This window comes from Haliotis rufescens, unplaced genomic scaffold (assembly GCF_023055435.1).
Source record: "Haliotis rufescens isolate VD_foot unplaced genomic scaffold, xgHalRufe1.0.p SCAF_18, whole genome shotgun sequence".
In the NCBI taxonomy this organism is placed as follows: domain Eukaryota; kingdom Metazoa; phylum Mollusca; class Gastropoda; order Lepetellida; family Haliotidae; genus Haliotis; species Haliotis rufescens.
In genome coordinates this window covers 16,960,682-16,987,930 of record NW_025963868.1, presented here as the reverse complement: position 1 = coordinate 16,987,930, position 27,249 = coordinate 16,960,682, and the positions used below count along the sequence as shown (strand labels likewise).

General features: G+C 40.0%; 1 protein-coding gene across 3 annotated transcripts; it reads right to left on the bottom strand.

Moving 5' to 3' along the window:
- Positions 1 to 981: 981 nt before the first annotated feature.
- On the bottom strand, positions 982 to 15,118 carry LOC124118893. Of its 3 annotated transcripts, none has more exons than XM_046481194.2 (5): positions 15,095 to 15,118; positions 7,027 to 7,443; positions 6,742 to 6,819; positions 4,963 to 5,043; positions 982 to 2,063 (listed from the first exon to the last, which is right to left on the bottom strand). In XM_046481194.2, exons 2-5 carry the CDS (start codon positions 7,427 to 7,429, stop codon positions 1,390 to 1,392), a joined length of 1,236 nt encoding a protein of 411 aa, XP_046337150.1. In that variant the 5' UTR covers positions 7,430 to 7,443; positions 15,095 to 15,118; the 3' UTR covers positions 982 to 1,389. The 3 variants fall into 3 exon arrangements, with proteins under 3 accessions (XP_046337150.1, XP_046337148.1, XP_046337149.1); XM_046481192.2 differs by lacking the exon at positions 15,095 to 15,118 and adding an exon at positions 10,346 to 11,640; XM_046481193.2 differs by lacking the exon at positions 15,095 to 15,118 and adding an exon at positions 7,808 to 10,335.
- Between the last annotated feature and the right edge of the window lie 12,131 nt (positions 15,119 to 27,249).

The following is a 27,249-nucleotide window of genomic DNA, read 5'->3' as shown; positions in this document are numbered from 1 at the left end:
AGAAAAAAGTGATAAAGTATGTTTATGTATCATGGCAGTGTTGGTTATAGCGGTTCTGTGTCTCTGATACTGCATGTATGTACGAGCATTTAACAATGTAATTGTTGTTTTCAAATTTGAAATAGTACGCGTCAATGCAACTCAACATATACATAGTATATAAATGTGTAATACTATATACAGAATAAAGAGAGCGATGAGATGGCTAAACAAAGATATGTCTTTACAAATATGCCCAATCTATAATTTTGGGATGGAACATGTGCATGCTGTAATGATTTAGACAAGCCAACGTTGCCATATGATTACATTTAAAACGCTCCTTAAAAACAACTGTTGTTTTCACCTACCATGGATATGAACAAGGTCTGTCCCTTCTAAAAATTGCAACGTTTCGATACTGTTGTAAATATTTGTATGTACAAATATGTTTTGTTTGTTGTTTAACGCCGCACTCAGCAATATTCCAACTATATGACGGCGGTCTGTAAGTAATCGAGTCTGGACCAGACCATCCAGTGATTGATCCACGCAATTGGGATACGATGACATGCATCAACCAAGTCAGCGAGCCTAACCACCCGATCCCATGAGTCGCCTCTTACGACAAGCATAGTCGCTTTTTACGCAAGCATGGGTTGCTGAAGACCTATTCTACCCCGGATCTGTATCAATATGTGTTTGTATTTCATGGTATTTTTATTTTCTCCATAGGCTTGTAACCCACAAACGAGATAAATACAATATTACTTGTTTAAAGGTTCATGTCGGTGTTTCGTTTACTTCATTTCAAACCTCTTCAAAGCACGTGAGTCACTCATCCCATCCCTCACCACTTATAACCTCGTCTAACACCGAAGAGATCGCGTTTTAAGTTTGTCATGGTGGAATGGAGATGAGCTAAGTGTCACTGTCACTCGTCCGTGCTGATTGTACCAGTACACCCATTCCGTGTGATATGACATTCAGACAATACAGGAATTACAATGTGGGAAGAATTTATGTTATTATCAACATACGTACCTAGTGTGTATTCAGGTCGAATACGTATCATTACCATATGAAAATAATAAAGAATGACGTGAACATCCATACATACTTTTGCACACAAAGACAATGGATTTGATGATAATAACACAGCCGTGACTGTGACGTTCCACATCCCCGGGACACGGAGCCACACAATTGTGGCAGAGCCTTATATAGAACCTATTTTAGTCGACACTAGCGACAAACATGACATACTGGGGATCTTTTCTCACCTGAAATGTCCACAAGAGTGCGAACATGGAACATTATGATAATCTGACACGTGTGGCCACGTGGTACATGGCAGGGGGAGAAATGAGATATTATTCAACGAATGCAAACCAATAACACCAGTCAGCCTTAGTAATAACCACAAGTAACAAGTCTCTGTTTTGTCCCAACTTCGTGAAATTTGCTGTCGTCCAGAATTTGACCAGTGTTGTGGGAGTGACTGTGTGTATAACTGGTGGTACAGACTGGATACTGAGAACTGATGTCTCGTGTCATCACGCTACTGTCTGGACAAGACCACTGGTAACCACTTGATGTACTGTAACACATCGGCTTATGCAGCGGTTCTAGTGTAGATTGCTGTGACAGCACACATTGAACAGACAATGGTGACAAACGTTCATCAGTTGGGGGTGACTGGTTAGCGCTTAATGGGTTTGTCGTGCTTTCAATCAATCGATGGAGAACACCTTTGTCGGCCAGAAAACTTGCAGATGAATGTGTTTTGGGCTCTGAATGGGACTTCTGCATCTTCATCAGCATGTTGAAGTTGAACTTGTACGTATATCTCTTTCCAGGTACCTTGTTGAGGATAAGACGATCATAATAGTATCGCAGGGCCCGGCTCACTTTATCATATGTCATTTTGGGCTTGTTGCGGCGGAATCCCCAGCGTCTCGCGACCTCTTCCGGGTCAGTCATTCGGAACTCTCCCTCGGAACCTTCCCACTTAATGCACACCTCATTGTCCTGGTCTGTGAGCAGCTCCAAAAGAAATTGCCACAGTTGTACCTGGCCACCACCTGTAAAGCAAACACAACATGTAATATCATGGTCTCAACGTCTCCATGCAGCTGGACAGACCGTGGCGATCCCCGGTCACAACAGAAACTATGGTAGTCGTAAGAGGCTACATTAATTGATCGGGTGTTCAGCTTCGATGACTTGACGACATCGTAACTTGACGACGTGCGTCGTTATTCATAACATCAATAACTGGAATGTCTGCTCCATAGTCGTGTATTTACAAGCCGGCGTCATATAACTAGAATATTGATGCGTACGTGCATGTGTGCGTATACGTTGACATGGGTTTTGGTGATGAAAAGATTATTAGTTTAGTCTCTCCAATAATACGGGACGAAGCAATCGGGGCCTTTAATAAATCACCAGACAATGATTTATTAATTCTTGATTTCTTTAAATATTTAAATATTCCCAAACCTTACACTCATGTTTAATGTATTGTTTGAGAATACGTACTTCCTGGATACTTGGTCAGTTGGAATAAGTAGTCCATAACACCAGCATTGAAATACAAACTGTCCTACAGAGGTATATCAATTCTAAGTAGAGTGAGTAAATTTTATGTAGGTCTATCCTTAACATCTTACAATCGCAAGGAGGCTTTTGACATGAGTATTCCACACTTTTATTTTCCATTTGTAATATTGAGCAATCGAATTAAGGAAAGCTGTGACCCGGGAATCCAGTAGCTGCCTGGCTGACGGAATTGTTTCTTATGATATTCACAGATGCAGCTATCCTCATCTCAGATACTATTGGGGGTTTGCAGAGACGAACTGATGTTTTGGAGAAATATTGCATTGATTATGAATTTAAGATAGAATACCACAAGAGTAATGGTTTCAAGAAGGAGTTGAAGGAGTAGAATTGAAAAATGGTTTTACTGAGGTACTGAGCGTGAGTGTATATCTTTAAAAATACCACGTGGTCCTAGGCTCTAAGATAGACACTCTTGGTTTTGACCTGTATCTAGAATATTTGACTTGAAAATAACCTCACTGTTACTTTATGTAGCGTGTATCGAAATGATAAAATGGAAACTGTACATATATTGGCGTGTAAGCAGTTTCTTGGTGTCAAGATATCTATCCCTAACTACATTGTGCGTGGACAGTGCGACCGATATCTATTATTGTATAACCATGCATACATTGAGATATATACACAGCAAAAAGATGCCCCTTACTGTGTCACCGTCAAGACGAGGGCTGCAGAGTGTAAGCATGGCAGGGGAAACCCCCAAGACGCCTCCAAACCTGGAAGGCATGTCACGTTAGCAACACCAGAAACGACCACCGGCAAATTACTGAGCATCATACTGCTTTGTTCTATAGGCATTGCCAAGGTGAAAGTGCATTTCCAATGTCACAGAAACTTTGGCAATGAAGGAAGTATCAGCTCGTTGGGTTCAAAAGCCTCCGTCTTCTGATCACAAACGCACCAGACACAATATGCCATGTCTCGTGATACTCTACCTCTGTTTGATGCTGAACCAGAAAGGTTCTTGCAACGATTTCTGACTGGTTGAAAGCTTGTTTCACCACGTCCAGCCTGGTTGACAACAACAATCAAAACAGTAGAAGCATTTTTACATCACAACCACAAAAAAGGCTAGGATTGTCCTATCTGCTGGAACGGTTATGGCTTCTGCGATGCCACGTTAGTCGTTACGGCAGACTTTCATTCAAAGGCCATACAGGGCTAGGGTAAGGCGTGTAATGGCAGGTTTTCATGATATAGCGCAATTTCCGAACGTGATCGGGGCAAATGACTTCACACACATACCTATCTCAACTCAGAGTGGAACAGATGTACTGAGTTTTGTGAACCGGAAAGGGTTTTCCTCTGTCCACTAACAGGTGATCTGTGATCATTTGCCTTTTATAATCAAATACACTGTAGCTAGATGGCCTGGGTGCAGTCACGACTCTAGAATTTTGCAGCAGGTGAGCAGCATTAAAGACAAGTTTGAAAACGGCGCTATCCAGGGTTACCTATCAGGGGATCCTGGGTATCCATGTTTGCCATACTTGCTCACTCCTATCAAGAATCCGCGTACCGACACTGAGAAACGCTACAGCCCATCGCAAAGGAATACAAAGGCTTAGATTGAGAGATTGTATGGCATTTGAAAACGTCGTTTTCCAGGCCTGTATTTTGGCCTTCCCTTGAAACTTGATACATTTCTTTTGCATCATCATCATTTCTTAGCATGTGCTGTGTTGCAGAATATTGCAATGATCAGAAATTACACTGACTTTGACCATGGCGATGATGACGAAATCGATTATGACGACCACAACGACGAAACGTTGACGCAGCTGCACTCCGACGACTAAAGGTGAGGCAGTGACAGACAGTGATCGCGCAGTTTTTCACATAGACTGCTGTGACCCCATGACACCAAATATTGCGAAATGGTGAAATTTGATAGAATCAGAATTCGCCCGACAATTTTTATATCGTTAGTAAATGCGTATAATCGATGATAGATGAACTATATTTGTTCACTAATTTGTAGATGTTTTACTTGAGGCAGTGACGGCATGACTCATGTTTACTCTCCCTCCAGTTATTACCCTGTTTGACTTTTGATTGAACTTCCCCGTTTCTGTATCAAGCATGTGACATTAATTTTTTTCATATGTATTTTACACTGCATTGAACACAACCTGCTTGAACATGTGCACTGCACTATTATAACTGGGGATAATTGAATCTCGTTCGGTGTAAGATCATATAATTTTGTTATCTCTTTGTTTTATCTAAGTATTCCTGTGATGGGCAGAATATTACTTATATCAGGCCTATGGTATGGATTGCTAGCACATGTAAGTGATGACGAAAGAATCTTGTTTACATGAGATTACTTGATAGAATTTACAATGAGCTTACCTGCCAGTAGAAGTGATGCAATTTGTCTCAGATCTGTCACTTGGTTGTTATGACATTCTTCAGTAGTAGACTGTTTCGCCGCTGAAGAACAAAACGTAAATTAGCGTACATATCATTGAAGATTATTTCTGAATTCGAGTTCCTTACTTCCTGAGGCACCAAATATTGATTTACTGTGCCTTTATATCATCTGTCATATTATGAAATGAATTTCAATATGCAGCATTGCTACCTGTAGGTTTGACGGTGCTAAATGTCATTTGAAACAGAGCTGACAGCATGATAGTGGTTAGTGTGTTAAATTTAGCGTCGTTGTCCATGACACAAAATAAAGTGCGAACTCTCTTGGTTTTAGTGAAGGTACTGATTGAGGCTGAAGTTAAATACACACATATGTGTACGCATACGCAGGAGAAGCATTGCAGGTGTGTTCGCTTAACTTCACGTGGACACCCCTAATATAAATGAATTGAACCTTTCAATGTTTAGTTTGAAACGGTACAGCCTATTTAAATCAAAATATTCTACCAACAGAGTAGCGTAGATTTACGATGATTATTTAATACTGCTACATTCCCCAAGTTGTTTTTCAACGTTCCCTTAAATCATTTACATCATGTAATCATATAGTGTAGGGACCGCGGCTCTATATTGTCTACGTTACAATTACCAAATTATGAATATAATTATTTGAAACTGCCGACCACGATTGCAACAACAGTACTCATTCAAATTAGTGTTGGCTTCCGAGGTGACGCTGTCGTCCTCTTATCTGCTTTGATCAGGGCTTCTTATTGTGAATTGACCGTTTAGAATTGAGTATTTTCTAAATAAACGTGACAAAAGCATTTCCATAATCATAAGAAATCCCCACTAAAAACAGAGTCTATTGTACGATGCCGACGATATCCTGAGCGTATGTTATAACATCACTATCAAATATTGATGACAGCAGGCGTTCGGAAAAGGGTGAGCGTATCCCGCCCCACCAGTGGCCTCGTCACACGCACATGTATAGGCAAGTCAATTGTTCACCTAAAAAACACAGGAACGTATGATTCAAGTCAAACTAGAGTGATTGCATCGGACATCATTCTTGTTACTGATGCGTCAAATTTGGAAATGTCCCCCACATGTTTACCATAAAACCTTTTTTATAGCGTTAACGAGGCTTTAAATGTTATAACCCTGATCAAACAACTTTTGAGCAAGGGTCGTATACAAGCTTTAAAATCTTCGGAGAATCACCATTGTCATATATAATCTTGTTGAATCTTTATGCACAAAACCTAAATATGAAGTTCAAGTGGGTAAATTAGTTAAAAAGAATTGGCTATGTTACCATCAATGGACGATATCAATCATCGATATTCGTGAAGCTTTAGATAATCTTTTTGGCCTCAATAGGAAGGGGAGCACAAGTGATGGCCATGGGGGGTGCCTACTTCTCGCCTACATGTCTCCCCCAAATTTCACATAGATGTAATCAACGGGGAAGTCCAGCATTTCACATGTTGTTTTCTCATTGAACTTCAGATTTACTTTTCTTTTTGACAAGTTATCCTGAACCTCGGTAAATGAGCGGTAACTGTATCACATGATCACATGGTATTAATTCCACTTGTCCCAAATACTCTCTGTGAATAGAAAGTGTCCTTCCGTAATAGTGTTGAGGATTAAGGTGAATGTTTATGACCGAGCAATGCATCTGTTTTTTTTTGGTACGGATGTTTAAAAGAAAGGGTAGAGACGTGGTCTATCTGAGGACGTGAGACTTACAGAGGTGTGTGTACTTCGGCGACGGGAAAGTCTGTTCATTCCGTTGTGCATTACCAACTTCAGGGAGTGTGAATGTATCTGGAAAAGAAGCGGGGCAAGCATCTGAGAATGTTGAACATGTTTCTTCTCATACATCTAAATATCTAGCAAACTCTATTGTGTAAGATAGGCTTCATTTGGTATTCGCATCAACTAAACATTAAGTTCGATCTTTAATAAACATCTGTTATTGTCACTGACAATCTTAGTATATCACTGTGTATATTAATGTGGCATCGTACCTACCTTGACCATCGTGCACAATATAGTCCATAATGTCGTTCAGCAAGTTTCCTGTGTCGGCCGCTTCACCCGATCTACACGTTGATGCCTCTGTGGTGTGGTTTGTCTGGCACAGCCCGACGAGGAGACTGCCGTCTGTGTTGTCGCGGCCATAGCAGTGCCCCATCGCCCTGCGTTCCATGTGCTCCTCGTATGATGGAGGGCGCTTAAGGTGAAGTGGGTTGACAGGGGTCAAGTCCGTCCTTTCGTAAGGATACGTAACTTCCGGAGATGGTGGACTATCGAACGAGACGAACGTACATGCCGGAAGTGACTGCAAGTAGTGGAGATCTGATGCCCCCAGTAGATGCAGGTCAGCCTGGTCTGTGAACGCCGTCAGCGGAAACTCACTGGGGCGCTCTGTCATTGTCTCCTTCTGGTCTGATTAAAGTAACAAGTGTTTAAAGGAAGGAATGGTGTTATTTTAGTTATTAATGAAGTCAATGCAGACGTCACTGTGGTAAATCGCTTATTATTTGTACATAGAGGAATAGGTAAATCCGATACAAAATTGAGAATTAAGCGCAAAGAAACATTGCACTGTTTTTGTTTTGACATCGTAATAACAAATATACGTAATGCCAACAGCAATACACATTGATCGTGCACAGTTGAACCAGCATTAGTGAATTCTGGCAGAGATAAAGGGGCAACATTTACTTCCGACTTGAGCCCTTAATACGCTGTGCAAGCTGTTGTAAAATCACAAAATGTCATTGCGAACTAGGCCGTAAGACCCTCACACCTAAGATTGGGGATGGGGAGTAGCCGTTGTAGTCTTGTGTGTCTGAACCGTCACCCACGCACAAGGTTTTTCCCGTGTGCTGTGCTGCGTCAGAGGGTCGTACGAGGGGTGACTCAAGCCGTCAGTCTTTCCCGTTGATTTTCATGTGTGCATATTAACAACTCATACATTATATGACAGAAAGAAGAGATGTGAAATAGGGAAACGTACGTACATTAACATTGCCCACCCAAACAATTTTGTTTCCTACATATATGCTTGTACATTCATAAAGAAGTTTTCGTTGACATGATTAGGTAAAGCATCATTGCCAGCCAGCCCCAAGTCAATATTAACATCACAAGTATCCTTCATACTTAACAGCTGATGTAAAAACTGAACATTCAATGAAAAAATATTCACATGGGATGATAGGCAGTTTGGATCGTAATATTTATTATTGTTTTGTTTGCTCTTCTGGTTAAATTTGAGACAACGATTCTAGCCTGCTGCGAGTACTACTTTCAGGGAAAGTCATGAAGATCTTCAACACCGCCATTTCTTTAACCAAATGTTACATTTGCTCTGTATTTGTTGCACGAGCCTGCATGTCCGCCACATAGTCGCCCTACCTTGTAACATGTGCGTGATGCTCCCAACGCGACAGCCTTCCCTGTAACATTCGCGTGATGCTCCCAACGCGACAGCCTTCCCTGTAACATTCGCGTGATACTCCCAACGCGACAGCCTTCCCTGTAACGCGTGCATAATGCTCCCAACACGACAGCCATCCCTGTAACATGTGCGTGATGCTCACAACGAGAAAGCCTTCCCTGCAACGCGTGCGTGATGCTCACGAGACAGCCTTCCCTGTAACGTGTCCGTGATGCTCACGAGACAGCCTTCTCTGTAACGCGTGCGTGATGCTCACAACGAGACAGCCTTCCCTGTAACGTGTCCGTGATGCTCACAACGAGACAGCCTTCCCTGTAACGCGTGCGTGATGCTCACAACGAGACAGCCTTCCCTGTAACGTGTCCGTGATGCTCACAACGCGACGGCCTTCCCTATAACGCGTGCGTGATGCTCACAACGAGACAGCCTACCCTGTAACGCGTGCGTGATGCTCACAACGAGACAGCCTTCCATGTAACGCGTCCGTGATGCTCACAACGAGACAGCCTTCCCTGTAACGCGTGCGTGATGCTCACAACACGACAGCCATCCCTGTAACGCGTGCGTGATGCTCACAACGAGACAGCCTTCCCTGTAACGCGTGCGTGATGCTCCCAACACGACAGCCATCCCTGTAACATGTGCGTGATGCTCACAACGAGACAGCCTTCCATGTAACGCGTGCGTGATGCTCACAACGAGACAGCCTTCCCTGTAACGTGTCCGTGATGCTCACAACGCGACGGCCTTCCCTGTAACATGTGCGTGATGCTCACAACGCGACGGCCTTGAGCGGGATACAACGTAGCCCGTTGTGGGCATACAGGATATTTACTGTCAAGTCTGACATTCTGAAGGATTAAAGGGAGTATCTGGTGCTGATTTCAGTCTTGTTGGTCGATTACTGAACCACTGACCATATCCTCCAAACTGTTGATAATGTACCCCCATCTTTTGTTTTTATTACCAAACTGTTGACAATGTACCCTCATCTTTTGTTTTCATTACCAATATTACTTGTAACGAAATTGGTACAGTTCTGTTTTAAGGAATAAACAATGCTGGTTGATAACGGTTTATTATGCTCGTCTGTTTATAGGGGAAACTCACAATACGACATCGTTGTATGTAATATTGGGGGCGGGGGTGGGCTGGGCATATAACATGTAGGGGATGGTTACAGCTCGACACCAACTGTATTTCTTTGTAATGACACAGACAAAGGCGGTGGCGTTTAATTGAAGAAAATAGTTAAATATCTTCCATACAATGTTGCAAGGTGAAGACCGTTTTGTATAAAGAAAAAATATTTTAACCGAATTGCATAAGATAATATACAGTGTATAGCCACGCTGTAACGTGTAAAGGGATACCAGGTGGGCAGTGCATATATCATATAAAAGACATGCAGGGCAATTCACAGTATAAAATCGGTCTATCAGGCTTGATAGCTTAAAGTACTGTTCAACATCAAGTAGGGTAGTACACTGAAACTTAGCTAACTGGAAGGCCTTTTGATATATCGACTGTACATCCAGACAAGTGTTATGCCGACATTAGATTATAGTGTCGATAAGGATTCTGCCAGGTGCAGAAAGTGAAATCACCTTAAACAATATCGAGGAAACGGGGTTTCACTGTAAAGTAATATTTTAATTTTATTAACACGTGTTGCCATGTGTATACTCGAACCCGGGCGTGGAGAACTAACACTTATACCACCACCCTCTAACCCATTACGTCAAGCAAATTACAGCTGTATAGCATAACGTACAACTCAAGTGGGACTATGTTGCATCCAGTAAATGTGCTGTAAAATTATATCAAGAGACAAGTGACATTAAAAATCATAAAGTAATCATGTATATATCGAACGCAGCCTACCTGGCAGCAGTGTCAAATGTGTAACCTGCCCGTCGTGGCTGCAGCTTGGGTACCGGGGAAGTACAGTGGTACAGTCGAGAACCTCTACTACAATGTAAACAGATGACAAGTGGGCCGGCTTTTACAGAGGTCTCCGGAAAAAGCCGTGACAACGTATGAGTCACATTTTGTCGATACAGAGTGAGGGGGTGTGTGAAAGCCGACATCATATCAATCGTATCTTAGTCGTCATGGGATATTTAGTCTTATTAAAACTATAATAAGAAGCCGTTGTCATTCCTACCATCGCGAGCCTCGCGAAATAACAGTAGCTTTGTGTTCCTGTGAGACCCCAGATTTGCCGCACCCGTCCCGAGTTACCGTTCCTGGCTAGCTTGTTGCTGGATGCTGGAAGTTGTGAGTCCGCCCGGTCAGTGTAACCATCCTGCCCCCACGGCAATCCCCCTCATTTGTGTTACCTTTCCCACTTTCTCATGCTAAAATATGCCTGCGAGATTAATTTAGTTTGTTTGGGAAGAGTTCACGTGAATATCTTGATCCGGTTAAGCTTTTGATTCGATAAGTTACAGATTACTGGGGCTTATTTTGTAGACAATTAAGGACTTGGTGTACGCAGAGCGCAAAACTGTATCAGTCAAAGGATGTGCATATGTAACCGTCAATCCAGAGCTTGCCTTCAATCAACAGTTACACAAACTAGACACTTGCTGCCTGGAGACCACAACACCCACCCCAATATACATGCAGGAACCTGGGCTCTACGCCCGGTGACACAACCATACTGCTCAGTTAAAAGAGTTCTTCCTGCATTCAAACTTATAAACATTCTATATAAAATATGGATTAATTTATACAGACATGTATCATCTAACTAATTCCTTTGTCCATGATATAGATTCATGACATAAAGACATGCATGTCATAAAGACATGCTTGTCAGACCCCAAAGATTGTGCACGCCAGCAAATGTTTACAAACAACAAAACAATATGGATTCCTTTGATGTTGGAAACAACATTTTAATAGATCAGAGGGTGCGGGCGACAGTGCTATCTATGTTGCCAAATTGTTATAAAGGCCACCATCTGGTTACAGATGTATTGTAGTTGAAGTTGACTGTCAAAGATAGTTGTGTCCGATAGATACATGTATGTCACAATAATGCATATGACGAGCTGTTTTGCATCAGCACATACTTTCTGCCGTCTAATTCTTGTGACCCGCGTATTGAAACAATCACAACACTCACGCACCCTCGTGAAAATCAAGCCGGGCTCTCGACGGCAAAGCGATTTACAATCACTCTGCTCGTACGCACCCTGTCAAGATGTTGAATGACATCAATGTTGACCAAATCAAAACTTGCCGATAACTGGTTACAAGAACGGCCATTCTGTGAATAACTACTGTCACCATAAATCCTTAGACACCAATACCAATACTTATAAACCAATACAAACGAAAATGTCACGATGCATTCCATCGAAAGAACGGAACACAGTAACATCCCAGCTTGATTTGTTGCTGATACGCACAGCGTATTTCTGTTGCTTCACACGGTATAGGAATATATAGGAATCTCTACGCCTAACCATTCGTAAGACTGATAAAAAAACAACTTTAAATGTACTAGTATCTGTTTCTAAAGGTGAAACACTTGAAGGCGGAAATTATTAAACGAATGCAACACTCGTAATAAACACTCGTGGCGGTGTTTTCTCTGTATGTCCCTTAATGCAATCAAATATGAGTTTGTATGTAGACTTAAACAAAGCTACACCTGGCAGGTTGTATGAAACGGCATTTCCGTTATCTGACTTTTTGTATGAACGGGCACTTCAGCAGATAATATGGATGAACGAGCGCCTATCTGACAGGTTGTATGAACGGGCACTTCAGCAGATAATACGGATGGACGAGTGCTCATCTGACAGGTTGCATGAACGGGCACTTCAGCAGATAATATGGATGAACGAGCGCTTATCTGACAGGTTGTATGAACGGGCACCAGCAGATGATATGGATGAACGAGCGCTCATCTGACAGGTTGTATGAACGGGCACTTCAGCAGATAATATGGATGAACGAGCAACCATCTGACAGGTTGTATGAACGGGCACTTCAGCAGATAATATGGATGAACGAGCGCCCATCTGACAGGTTGTATGAACGGGCACTTTAGCAGATAATATGGATGAACGAGCGCCCATCTGACAGGTTGTATGAACGGGCACTTCAGCAGATAATATGGATGAACGAGCGCCCATCTGACAGGTTGTATGAACGGGCACTTCAGCAGATAATATGGATGAACGAGCGCCCATCTGACAGGTTGTATGAACGGGCACTTCAGCAGATAATATGGATGAACGAGCGCCCATCTGACAGGTTGTATGAACGGGCACTTTTTATATGTGACATGATGCACGAACTGGTGGTCCATCATCACACATTGTGTAGTGTGGTGGTCGATCATCACACATTGTGTAGTGTGGTTGCCATCATCACACATTGTGTAGTGTGGTGGTCCATCATCACACATAGTGTAGTGTGGTGGTCTACATTCACTCATTGTGTAGTGTGGTGGTCTACATTCACACATTGTGTAGTGTGGTGGTCCATCATCGCACATTGTGTAGTGTGGTGGTCCATCATCACACATTGTGTAGTGTGGTGGTCTACATTCACACATTGTGTAGTGTGGTGGTCCATCATCACACATTGTGTAGTGTGGTGGTCTACATTCACACATTGTGTAGTGTGGTGGTCCATCATCACACATTGCGTAGTGTGGTGGTCTACATTCACACATTGTGTGGTGTGGTGGTCCATGATCACACAGTTAGTAGGGACGATACTATTACTGATGTGAAATATACTGAGCTGTATGTAATGGACGAGAATTGAAACTGTCAGATATCACTGAGTCTCACATATGTCAGTCAACCGAACCAAGTTATTTTCTCGTCAAGTTTCCATCAAACTTAGGGCCCTAATCCGATACACTGATTATAAGTGTTGTATATGACGTACACGCAAGAGTTAGATGTGTTAGGGTGCATAATATAATTCCTACTATCTTTACAAAGGACCAGAATCCACACACTGCATGTGTGAAAGTTATTCTCACGGTGGACCTCTCCCCCCACCTGCGTACACGATGCAGTGTCCCAGCAACATCCGAGCGTCAACTTCACCGAATTCCATTACACCAAGCCCAATGTGTAGTCCAGCTACGCCTCCTTACATACCGGTATAACATCACGCATGCTGCACACACGCACGCACGCACGCACGCGAGAGAGAGAGAGAGAGAGAGAGAGACAGAGAGAGAGAGAGAGAGAGAGTATGTGTGTGTGTGTGTGTGTGTGTGTGTGTGTGTGTGTGTGAGAGAGTGAGTAAGTGAGTTGGGTTTTACGCCAGTTATATTCCAGCTATCCACGGCGGCCCCATGTCAAGTAATATTTCATTGAATGAAGTGTGAGAAGTTCTTTAGTATTATGTATGATTGTATATGTATAATTTGGTATAATTGTATGTATACGTAGAATTGTGTGCAGGGGTCAGCATATTTTCCATGATGAGTGGAGGTCGGGGTTGTGTTGTTGGATCATATATACTACAGTTGGTTGGTTTGTTGTTTAACGCCGCACTCAGCAATATTCCAGCTATATGACGGCGGTCTGTAAATAATCGAGTCTGGACCAGCCATCCAGTGATTGAAATCATGAGCATCGATCCACGCAATTGGGATACGATGCCATGCATCAACCAAGTCAGCGAGCATGACCACCCGATCCCGTTAGTCGCCTTTTACGACAAGCATAGTCACCTTTGACGGCAAGCATGGGTTGCTGAAGACCTATTCTACCCCGGAATCTTCACGGGTCTATATACTACAGTGATGTGCTTAGTGCACAAAGCTATGTTGTGCATATACAGTGCTACTGGTACTTTACAATATACATGTTTAACGCAAGTTTTGCAATGAAAGTTATATTGCAGATAAATATTTTTTTCTGATTGTGCAAAGTACGAGGGCAAATCGAAAAGTTCTATTCCCCACTCAGACACCAATATTCCGAACTGATTAGTCCATGCTTGAGCTCCTTAATACTGAGCGGCAGGCAAGTACCATCTTTTAACGCTCTTTAAAACAATAACAGTTCATGGTATACGGTTACATAAAAATAGAAGATAGAAATGTATTTTCATCTATAACATTGCTTGCAGCACACGCCAGAATAGTGAACAACAAACTTGTGCCGTGTCACCAAGTGTGACGCAACATCCGCTACACACACACGGGAAGTGGAGGGCACTCGACCTTCAACCTCCAGCCGGGCGTTCCACTTGTGTGAATACTGCAAACTCAGACCTGCAACTTTCGGAATACGTCATGCAGTTAGGAGAGATCAACCATTTGATAATATGGGTAATGGAGTGGGGGGGTGGGGTTGGGGGTGGGGATACAGGGACAAATACTTGAAAAAAATAATTATGCTTCACACTGTTGAAACAAAAGAAATTGTCTGCTACAAAAATACATAGTTGCAAGATGTTTTGTTTTTAATATTTAGTCTCAAAGTTTTGATTATAAAAATATATCTGGTTTTGTAGCTGTAACTTAAGTACCGAAAAGTGATTACGTGCTATATCAAACTATGAAACGAGATAACTTTGATCCAGAGGATCAACACGGCGCAAAGACATTTTGTATTATACGTACCATTTGATGACAGTACTTACTCTGTCAAAAAGCGCACATGTGAAACCCAGAAGATAAAACAAACTGTAAACTGCATGGTGTACCGTCAGAATCTGGAATGTTAATATGGCACATTTTCAGTTCAACTATTTATGTAAAATATATATCAAATACTAAACGAGTTCCCATATAGTACCAATTTTATTTCGCTCGTCAGATACCAGAACTATTCGCGGGTTGCATTAAATTGGTACTACACGGGGCGAGTTTAGTATTTTATTTATTACTTGCCGTTTAAACCTTTTTATAGAATTTCAAAGTCATGTGTGAATATAGACAGACATTTACGCGATCCACAGTATAATCCAATTGAGTTTAACAAAACAATACTTCAAACACGTCAAAAGTTGACACGTTCTAATACATTGCAACGGCCCACCTTTAGAATTCAGGATTCCTTTCCAGAAAGTTATCGTAGAGCTCAGACTATCAATTTATTACTTGCCCGTGAAGAGATCACCCGTTTAATAAACATACAACATACATACATTGTGTAATACCAAAACGCGCGCTTATGTACTCTTGGAGCAAGTTTCACGAACAAATATTGAAAGCTCTCAACACCCCTTGGCTTATTCAACGACATAATATATTCCTTGTGGAGATGATAGATCACTGAGAGGAGCTTATGCACACTCGATGACCCCAGCAACCTTGTTGCTAGGCTGACGTCACATGGCATTGTTTCGCCGATGGATCTTGCAACAAAATTCCACAAATAACGTCATCGGGTACTGTGACGTGATGGTACACTTTGAGGCGCAAGGCCCCGTAAGCCCCGTTACACTATCAAAAACTTTGATAAAAAACTTGGTCAAAGAAAACTTTAATTTGTAGTATTTTGTTGCCAGTCACACCGGCGAAACAATGCCCTGTGACGTCAGGGGTCATCGGGTGTGCATAAGCTCCTCCCAGTGATCTATCATCTCTACATGAAATGCCATTGAATACGTGAATGTATGAAATGGTTTAGTGTGGAGTGTGGAGAGTTTTGAATATTTGTTTACTAAATATAGCCTGCGGCGGCGCATTTTATAGTTTACGAAAGCACTTTTTTTTATATTTATTTTTTATTTCGTTTTTCTCGTAATTCAAGTGGCTAAAATGGTTATAAATCGGAACTAATATACATATATTATTTTTTCGGTTCATTAATTTTCATTATTATGCACAAGAACGCAGTTTATTTGGGTTATTATATTAGCGCTGAACACATCCAAATATCGCTAGAGTTAGGGTAGGTTACCCCGAACTCTATCCTTAGCACTTGGATCCCCTTTACGATCAATCACCCCTTTCCTATCATTAGGATTAGGTACCCGTTTAGTGGCTATTAGATCACCAGTATTCTGTCCTTAGCCCTTGGATCCCCTTTACGGTCAATCATCCCTTCACGATCATTAGGGTTAGGTGAATCTACCCGTTTAGTGGCTATTATAGATTCTATAGCGGCTCCTAATATTCTTCACACAAAAACGTCGAGTAAAAAGTATGAAATGGTTTAGTGTCGAATACTTTGGCTACTGGAAACTGTCCTGGAACATTCACAAGAGCCACTTTCACCGGCTACAGGTTTTCAGTACTGATTCAAAAGCGAACTCACCGTTGTGTCGTGACTAGCCATGCTTATTCCTCCCTCGTTCCTTATTATTATCCACATCATCCTTACAGTGTTCCCTACCACACTTTTCTGTCACAAAATTCACCCGACGAATTATTAAATAACACGTCATTCATGCGTACTCGCGAGTACGACGTCTGACGTTCGTGCCATATCGAAACATTCCTCCACACTCGGTATCTTGTAGATTACGGAATCGGACGAGTGTGCCAAATGGCATCGGGATCATTCGTAAGTGTCGATAGACTAAAGTCACGAGACACCATGCCTACCCGTAACCTTCGTAAGGACCCGTCACCTATTCGACCCTTTTCGTTCAGTTCCGTAACAACGTAGGCACGACTAGGTAAATTTGCAGATTGTATCACACTGTGGACATAGCTCAGTCGGTTAGCTGTCAGGCTAACAATCCGAAGGTCGTGAGTTCGCGTCCGACGGATTCTCACAAAAACTGGCTGATTGTCTTTGAGACATGTGACCTACGGCAGAGACCGTCCTCACGAGAAGTTGTGGTACTGTATTCTAAAGGTGTTTTCCAACATCTCGTCAGTCCAAAATAGTTGACTCATTTTGACTTGACTCTATGGACTTCCGGTTGAAAAGGGGTGAATGTTCCTTGCAGTCCGATCGGCTAAATTAAATCAACGTCATCAAACTTTGATCAAAGTGGGGAAATACAGATCGGATAGCGCTAGACTGGCACACTGCTCTTCGCCTCCCAGCGTCTGCAGGCGAGGAGCGTAAGCGCTTTAGGGCAGGTAAACCAGTCCAGGACAGGACGTGGCTCTTTTTATGAATGTTTTGATACATATATTTATAAAATTATTGTTGTATTTTGTAGTGTACGCATATAATTATACACATGTGAGACAAAGATAAAGTTTCTTATAAAAGTTTGGTTACATGTTTCCAGTGATGACTAATCCCAATGTAACTTTCTCAAACCCATAACAAACAAATAGAGATTTCTGCAGTGCATCAATTGTTCCCCGCCATATAAGTGTAAGCAATGGGAGGAGAGGATTGGTGCAAGGTACAATTTTGTTGATATCGCAGGAAAGCACAATAAAAGCAACAAATTATATGTCTTAACATGGTCAGCAGAAGGAAAGCCAATAGCACAGCTGACAGATACACATATCTATGTACACAACTACATAAAAAAGGAAGTTCAAAAGTTGTATACAGACACTTACTAGGAAAGCAACAGCTAGGTACTTACCATAGATAAAAAAAACAACATCAGTCTGTCATGATGCTGTCCCGGTAATTGTTAAAACCCTTATAAAACCAATCATGCATGGAAGTTAGGGGTGTAGAGTTTGCAAAATTAAAAAATATATTGAAACGCTTCTCCCAGAAAGGCTAAAGATTCAGGTTTGTAAATCAAGAAAAAACACAACCGTGATTGTCAGGCAGAACTTGGTATATATCAACTAGAAGAACCTATAATATTTTTTTATTACAAGTCCTATATAGATAACCCAACATGCAGATGTCATACTTAAACAGGTTTGGAAGCAAACATCAATCTTTCTGGTCAAAATGTTGGCTGGCGTCATAAATTCAATAAAATAAAACAAACTTTTAAAATAGTAAACACGAATTAATGTAATAAATCCACTGTAAATAACATCCAGTCCAAATGTCAAGACATGTTCAAGCATTCATTAAGATATTTTCTGATATCCAACAGAAAGTTAAGAACATGCAGGTTGGCCAAGATCTATAAATATTAAGAATTATCTTGCATATTGTAAAAACAAAGCTCATTTGTCAGATTTCTCAAACCTTCGTTTAACTTATCAGAAACTAAAAAATGAAACTGGTAGATATGCAAAAACAACAACCCCACTGGAACAACGACTCTGTGAAACATGTTATAATGTCTGAGAAAATGAGCAACACTATGTACAATCAAGAAAGAGAATCACTTCTACAAATATTCCTCAATCATGATAAAGAATTTGGTACACTCTGTAAAAAGGAACAATACTTAATACTTTTTCCCAACAGATATCCAGAAACAATGTCCATGATCAATTATCATATCTACAGTTTTAAATACATTCCTTGTATGTGCAACATTACCATACTTTTGTTCAGTTCACATATTGTTTCCATGTCGTTATAAAATACTTGTTTTAAAATGAAATTGTTATAATGTACCTCCTTTATACGTTTAATGTATCTGTGTGTTCTGTACTTACAGTGCATATATTTTGTAGTTTATAGTATGCTATTCAAAGCGGCGTTAAACCCTACTCATTGACTCTCTCATTACTGTTTTGCACAGTTCCGTTTGGTTAGCTATATTTGTGTTGTGATTACTTCCGGTTTAGAGTTGAAATATGTTCAGAAGAATGTTACTATGTTCAACCCAGCATTGTGAATATATCATGCAACCGTATTATTGTGTAGGAAAATAATTGCGAACTACAGACCAACATGTTGTTTACCTATGTATCCAGAAGGAAAGAACATACACGCGTGTATAATCTCTGCCGGAAGTTAAACAAACTGTCAAAGCAATATACCATGTAGAACCGTAAACCGCCGCATGAAACGGCATGAATCATACATTACATACAGCGAACTACTTGAACCAATGCTGTGCTCAACTTTGCACACCATGCATGTGATTATGAAGACACCTAATTACGAAGTTCTCATATAAACCCCCTGTTTCATATGTGTTGTTTATTTAACAAAGTCATACTTTAAAGAAGTCTAGTATATATTCGTGTTGAACAATAAGTTGCAATAGGAGTGTGAAGGGAAAAATATTGAGTACGCGTACGTACTTGACCTGAATTCCTCCCTGGCATTTTCTCTCTGTTGCCTGAATAACATACGCTACATTACAAAGGTAGTGCGCAATGAAGCTATTCTGTTAATATATAAGGGGGATAATCACTCACTCTCCAAACTCGCAGCTGCTTACAGCTTGAATAAGATACGATGTACATCATTGCAAGGTCAGTGCGTGATAAAGCTCTATACTACGCCTGCAGTTAAAGGAGGTAATCGCTCAATGCACAAACGTTTATTCTTACAAAATATAAAGCGGTTAACTTTAGCGAAAGTTATTTCCCCAAAACATTTTAAGCTTTTTCAAAAACAAAATGAACAAATTGCAAGGATTATCTAAGAATTTTTCTAAGTCACAGAATGTGACAAGGGATATTGGTTAAAACATGTCAAGATTAAGTTACTCTCATTTTACAGACTCCAAGTTCAGAAAAAAACGAAAAGGGGCTCTCCTTCAGTCAAAAACAAATTAACCGCTCCACTTCCCGCCTGGCGCCGTGCAATCATATTCCGTTTATGTGCCTTGATGTGATCAGGTTCAGTACTAGCATTCATGTGATATTCGTCTAGCCTGCATTCATGGAAGTCTTTTTACTGCTGCCGCAATGTTGTAAAGTTCTGTACTGCCTTCATATGATATGTTTATACTGCCCTCCATGTGACAGTGTTATATCCTACATTCACGTGACTGTGTTATATCCTACATTCACGTGGCTGTGTTATATCCGACATTCACGTGACTGTGTTATATCCTACATTCAAGTGACTGTGCTATATCCTACATTCAAGTGACTATGCTGTATTCTACATTCACGTGACTGTGCTATATCCTACATTCAAGTGACTGTGTTATATCCGACATTCACGTGGCAATGTTACATCTGACATTCACGTGACTGTTATATCCTACATTCACGTGATTGTGTTATATCCTACATTCACGTTACTATTATATCCTACATTCACGTGACCGTGTTACATCCTACATTCACGTAACTGTGTTATATCCGATATTCACGATGCAATGTCCCTCCTCTACAACCCTCACTTTGAATTCGAATAAAATTAATAATACACCACCCACACAAATACACTTCACAGTTGTGAATAATGTGGAAAATTCCCTGTTCTGTGATGTCATCCACTGACATTTTAGGCCAAGCAAAAGTACTGAACATGACTTCTGAAAATTAGGTACATCGTAAATGTCGCCAATTTTTACACATTACAAAATCACCGCTCACGGCCTTATTTACAGCATGTTTGGAAATCTAAACTTCGGATATTTACTCGGTGAAATGAATTTCAAAAATAGCATCTGTCTTTTATGAAATCTCCAATGACCTCTCCAAAATGTCGCCGATAACCCTAGAGTCGTTTCGAATGTTTTTGAAAATACGCCAACACGAACGCCGAAGTGAACTTTCCGCCATATTGGATAGTGTTTACAAAATCACGTTTTACGTACACCGGTTGTGAGACGCCTGTAACATCACGTATATTTCAAACTTAGCTGCGATACATACATCCTTGAAATCCTCATACATTTCAGCATCAAATGACTAATGGTCTTTGTCACCAATACCAAGTGCCTAGATGAAATCAAGCAAAATAAGTAAGGTGTGAAAACGGACGCTGTGCTCGAAAAACTGCACTTGTTTGAAATGTGAACAAAGCGAAATTCAGATTTTACACAGTGTAGCATTTTCTCCTATTTTGAGCTACCCATTCGTCTTTTCGTTCAAGATATTGGCTCAGCATTTACAGAATATGCACGGGAGGAGAATCGTAGGAAGAATTAGGGAATTTAAAATAGATACATTGCAATGATTTGATATTTTCAACATAAATTGTCAAAGTTACAGTCCTGTGTGACGCCTTGACTAACGCAAAATCACGCACAACGACAACGGTATTTATCGGAATTTCTGACTATTTCCGTTGGTTTCAATGAAAACTTTAACAACAAATAACAGTACATAGATTGTCAGAATATTTCTGATTACTTACACGTCACATTAATGTATATACGATCCCTGAATCAACGAAAGTCCCCTCGTAAAAGCCCGCGCAATGTTGACAGTGAACACGCCATTTTGTAAAAGTCGGTCACCGGAAGTGATGTCATACGGCAACATTATTGTACATATTTGGTAATTTCTTTGAGGTGAAGGTCCTTGAATGAGAGTGCACACGATCATTGTATCATGCTGTTTACAGTTTCAGTCATGATGTAGATTTTACGGAAGCCTTTAAAGGGCCATTGGTTTTTTTGGTTTTTTTCGACACTATCTTGGAATTTCAAGATACTGAGTTGAAATTTCAAGATACTAAGTAAGATAGTATCGAAAATAATATATTAAAAAATGGCCCTAAAAGGCTTCCGTAGGACCTTGAAATTTCAAGATTATTCACTTCAAACGTATTTTATATCTTAGGATGTTAACTTATTATCTTGAAATTTCAACTTAGTATCTTGAAATTTCAACTTAATATCTTGAAATTTCAACTTAATATCTTGAAATATATTGAAATTTCAACTTCTGTATCTTGAAATTTCAACTTAATATCTTGAATTTTCAACTTAGTTTCTTGAAATTTCAACTAAGTATCTTGAAATTTCAAGATAGTATCGAAAAAATATATAAAAAAACAAATGGCCCTAAAAGGCTTCCGTAAGATTTTGCATATCTTTTATACATTTTTTCACACACTTTGTCACATTAATTTCACTTTGGATATTTGTCAATGCCCGTTCACAATGATACCATACGTAAATATTAGCCACAATTAACATGTATGAACGAACCTTTTATAATCTGCTGTTTGTTTGAACATTGTTTATAGTGTCGAATACGATATTTCTTTCCTTTGGACAAGTGTTACAAGATGAATTGTAAATGTAACTGCAGCATGTTCGTATTTCTTAGGATGTGTAATAGTCAATATTTTAAGTTCATATAACCAATGTCCACGAATAGCTAAAACTGAATATATTACTTTAACAAAATGGATAATATTTTTCGTTGCACACATTTCTGAAAGAATTGTCTTGGTCTTGGAATTGTTTTTTTTATGTCGTTTGATACACAGAACTGTGATATCTAACGATTCGCCAGATGCGCGTTAGTCACAAACAATTTACGATTTATGCCTCTCGTTTTGCATTATATAATCAATGGATTCATTCTTTTTTCAATATTGTGACCACAGGATATTAAACTGTTTACTTTATTACGCCATGTACCCCGTTGGTTCAACCGTATACGATTATCCTGATAATTCTATATCAATAAAGCTTTCTTCGCATCTTTTATTGTGTAATTATTTTTTTAAAATATTCCTCTTGGTATTTCATTACGTAAATTGATGCCAAACAGGTGCGTGTCTAGCCCAATTAAGATACATGATAAAACTATTATAATTGTTTATATATTCAAGACATTATTTACTTGGTGAAAGTAGTCATTTTATGTTGGGTCGAAAAAGCGTCAAATTCCGTTTTCCACATCGTGATTTTTCATCCCATGAACGTAAATTAGGGGAGATATATATATTAATCAAAATACCAGTGTCGTCTTTCTCAGACGTTATCAAAGCCATAAAACCAGCCATGACCTCAAATAGAATGGTGTTATTTTTGGGTATTTCATTACATCTGATGATAAGGCTAGTGCTCCATTAATAATGGTGCAACATAAGTCAAATTACACTTACACTGTCAGGAGAATGCTGGAATCTAAGAACAAAGTTATAGCTAAGATAGGACCATCCATTTCTCTATTACCTCTTTTTTATGAAGTACGATTTCATCATTTCTTATGGGTTTTTTTATAACTGAACGTATACAGTTTCAATATCGACAATTGTGTTGGAATAGTTTAGTACCTTGTGAACAAAACACCACGAAAATATATTGACCTTACCCACAGCTTATTCTCACCAAGCAACCTGAGTTACAATAAACTAGTTCTAAGCAAGGCGGAGTTATGCCCCCTTTTCTTTGAACGTGTGTAACTTCTCTGTCGCCTTTTGACGTCATAGAGTTAAATCAGTTGTTGTAATTTACGGCAGACTATTTTTGGCATTGAATGTATGTCGTTATACATACGCATATAACTCCATTTGATACATATTTACGTCGTTCATATATTAGGCAGTATTTTGTTCGCTCACAGTTTCGGTAAAGCTGCTAAATAAATCGTCGCACAATACTATTATCGGTGTACGATAAAAGCGGAGAACTTTCCTTTTTTTCAGCTCAGAATACATTCTCGGACAACACTTAGCAATGTCTTTTTTTCAAACCGGTTAAATATTTAAGATTAGATTTACACCATCAGAAAGGAAATTTCATATTCTACATCTCTGCGTAATTCTATAGCCGGAGGTAGATCCAGTGAGCAATTCTCGCACAACCTTCACTTTTCCGATCTTAGGAAAATGTGCGTCAGAAAAAAAACTCGGCATCCAGGGGGGTTGAAGTAGATAGGCGGGACCCGTGAAGATCCGGTAAAATTCGTCTTTAGCAACCCGTGCTTGCCGTAAAAGGTGATTGTGCGTGAGCGGTGACTAACGGGATCGGATGGTCAGGCTCGCTGATTTGGTTGATGCATGTCATAGTATCCTAATTGCGTGGATCGATGCTCATGATGTCCCGACTTGATTATTTACAGACCGTCGTCAATTAGGTGGAATATCGGGAGAGGTCCGATCCAGCATTTATAAAAGGGAGGGGGCCAAAATATCAAAAGTCCGCCCCACACCTTTTCAAAACCAAATATAGTATGTTGTACTCCTCTCCCTTTTATAAATGCTGGATCGGAGCCCTCGCTTTTAAAACTGCTGGATTTGCCCTTAAGTATAGGGGTTACGATGACCTTAGTGCTACCATAGCTTGGTGGAACGGACCGCTGACATCTAGGGGTAGGCCTTTGTATGGTATTAAATTAATACGTGTAAAGTTAAAACGCGTTTGAAGTATTATTCTGGTAAACACAATAAGATTATGATGTGTATCATGTAGATGTCTGCCTATTCATACAGGACTGTGAAATATTTCACAAAACCTACAAACGGCAAAAAATAAAAACAATACTAACCTCGCTCCCGTGTAATACCAATTTTATGAAATGAGTGAATAGTTCTGGTATCTGAGGGGCGAAATAAAATTGGTATTACACGGGCGCACGTTTAGTATTCACTGCATTCCCGTGACTGTGTTATATCCTGCATTCCCGTGACTGTGTTATATCCTGCATTCCCGTGACTGTGTTATATCCTGCATTCCCGTGACTGTGTTATATCCTGCATCCCCGTGACTGTGTTATATCCTGCATCCCCGTGACTGTGTTATATCCTGCATTCCCGTGACTGTGTTATATCCTGCATTTCCGTGACTGTGTAATATCCGACAGCCCCCTGACAGTGTTATATCCTGTATTAATGTGACAATGTTAACTCCGAGAGTCACGTGACTGTTATATCCTACATTCACGTGACTGATATATCCTACATTCACATGACATGGAATTAAATCAATTAACACTTTTAAATTTGCGACTGTATTAAGAACATCAACGCCAAATTCTACGGTTTATGTAGAATTGGGCAGCGAACCGCAATATATTCTGACATAATCTCGCAACACCTACGAGTGATAAATCAAAGTATTATGTAGCCAATACATGGCTAATATGGATTGAAAATATATTAAATAATTGTTGACCATCGCATATTTTTAACGACCAAATTATTTCCAATACTGGTTGTTAAGGTACGTAAGGTTTCAAAGGACTCATTTGTACACGAATGGAGAAGTGATATGGCATTGAGTTCTCAGGTTATGTTTATCAATATATGAAACAGACGCCAAAATTTGAAAGATACATTTCATTGGTGTAAAGTATTTATACCTGAAACTTAAACTTCGGTTGTAGATGAATTTCAATATTTATTTTGATGTCTGGTTCTGTAAATATAGACTTTTATATTTACCTATCGCTTACCAGAATTAAGGCCCTAACTTTTATACATGTGTGCGGTTATTGTACATCAAAATGCTAGCGGTCTTAGGAATTCGTCGATATTTATGTTGGAAATTTCTGAAGCTGCAAGAAAAGATCAAACAGGATGTAATACATGCTTGTCACATATTTATAATGCATGCATAAATGATTATTCTTGTATTCTTTGTATTACCGCCGGTGGTTTGAAGAAAACAAATTGTTCTCATATTGCCGTACTCAGACGGTCGTCGCTCTTCCCCTCAAGCGTGAAGGTTTCGCGCTAAAGTTCATGACCATTAATGAACATGAACCACAGAATGTACGGCTTTAAATTACCTTTATGATAACTACTTCTCAGAGTACTTGATACATTGAGCTGATATTTGGGGAGCACGGCTGGCCGTGGTCTACAACTTGACAAAGACGAATGAAGGAGTCAAAGCTATCCTCTGGAGCCTCCGACGAACTGTCCGTGGAACATTTCCAATAGTACATTCTGAGGGTAAAAGTTTCCCGCCTTTTTCATCAACCTTGAATGTGTTGACATTTTCAGCAGATGCACACGGTGATCGCTCAATGGAATATTTGAAGCCAAACTAGAACTCGCTGTCTGCAACATGTGCAGTTGTCAGATATGTTTAGACAAGGTACTAGTTCATTTGACGAAATTAACGAGAGATTACGATCAATGTATACTGTTAAAATATAATGTTCTCATTTCTCTCGGTTGATTTAGTTAAAACAATAATATGACCTATAACACTACCTTCACCTGTGCAGGAGAAACTATAACCTAGAATACAGCGCCATGGCTCCACTGGCTGCTGATGTAGCCTTGAATGTTCTCTCAGTTGCTGGTATATAGAGGGGACTGCAACTGTTTGTTCTTACCTTTTCTAATGACATCTATGGTAAAGTGGAATATTACACTCCCTTCAATTTATATCAAGTATATATTCCTTCGTGAAATAATAGAAGCTCGTGTAATATCCTGTTAATTCCCCTCATTATACTCTGTGATCATTATGTCCAGGAGGAGGTAAGTGTTGTCATGTTGCACGTACATTGAGGTGCAGTGGTCAAGTTGGATGGGGTTGTGTTTGAAAGAGCTTTTATACATAACAAATCGTTTGTACGATTGGTCTTCATGTTACCATATTTCATGGGTAAACTGTGACATGACTCGTGCTAAGGTACACAACTGGTAAGTTTGGCCAGTGTTAAAGACGTCACAAGTTTTCATTTAGATGGTATCGAAGATATTCTCATTATATTATACTTCCTGACATATATTCTGTTACAGGTCCTTTAAGTTGTAAACTGTATTGTCTCACATAAGAGTGTTGAAGCCGGGCTCTGCTTGTTTACCTGCTATATTTGTTAATCGTTCAATGCTAAAATGTGTTCACACTCTTGGTCTGCTTCACTGCAGCATTAATATATCTTATTGTTGATATTCAGACGAGTGGCATATCTGAAGGTTTAGTGACTTTAAAGAAATCATTCCCCAAATTCTACTTACTGGTCCATATTCTGCAACCAGGAAATTAATATTAATTTTGCAGTTGCAGCAAAATCATGTTACTACAGAAAGGAACTGCGTAAAATTAAAGCACCCCGTAATAATGTGAGTAAGGCAATAAACGAGACAGATTACTGTATTTCAAGAAATGAATTAGGAATTTATTGTTGATGT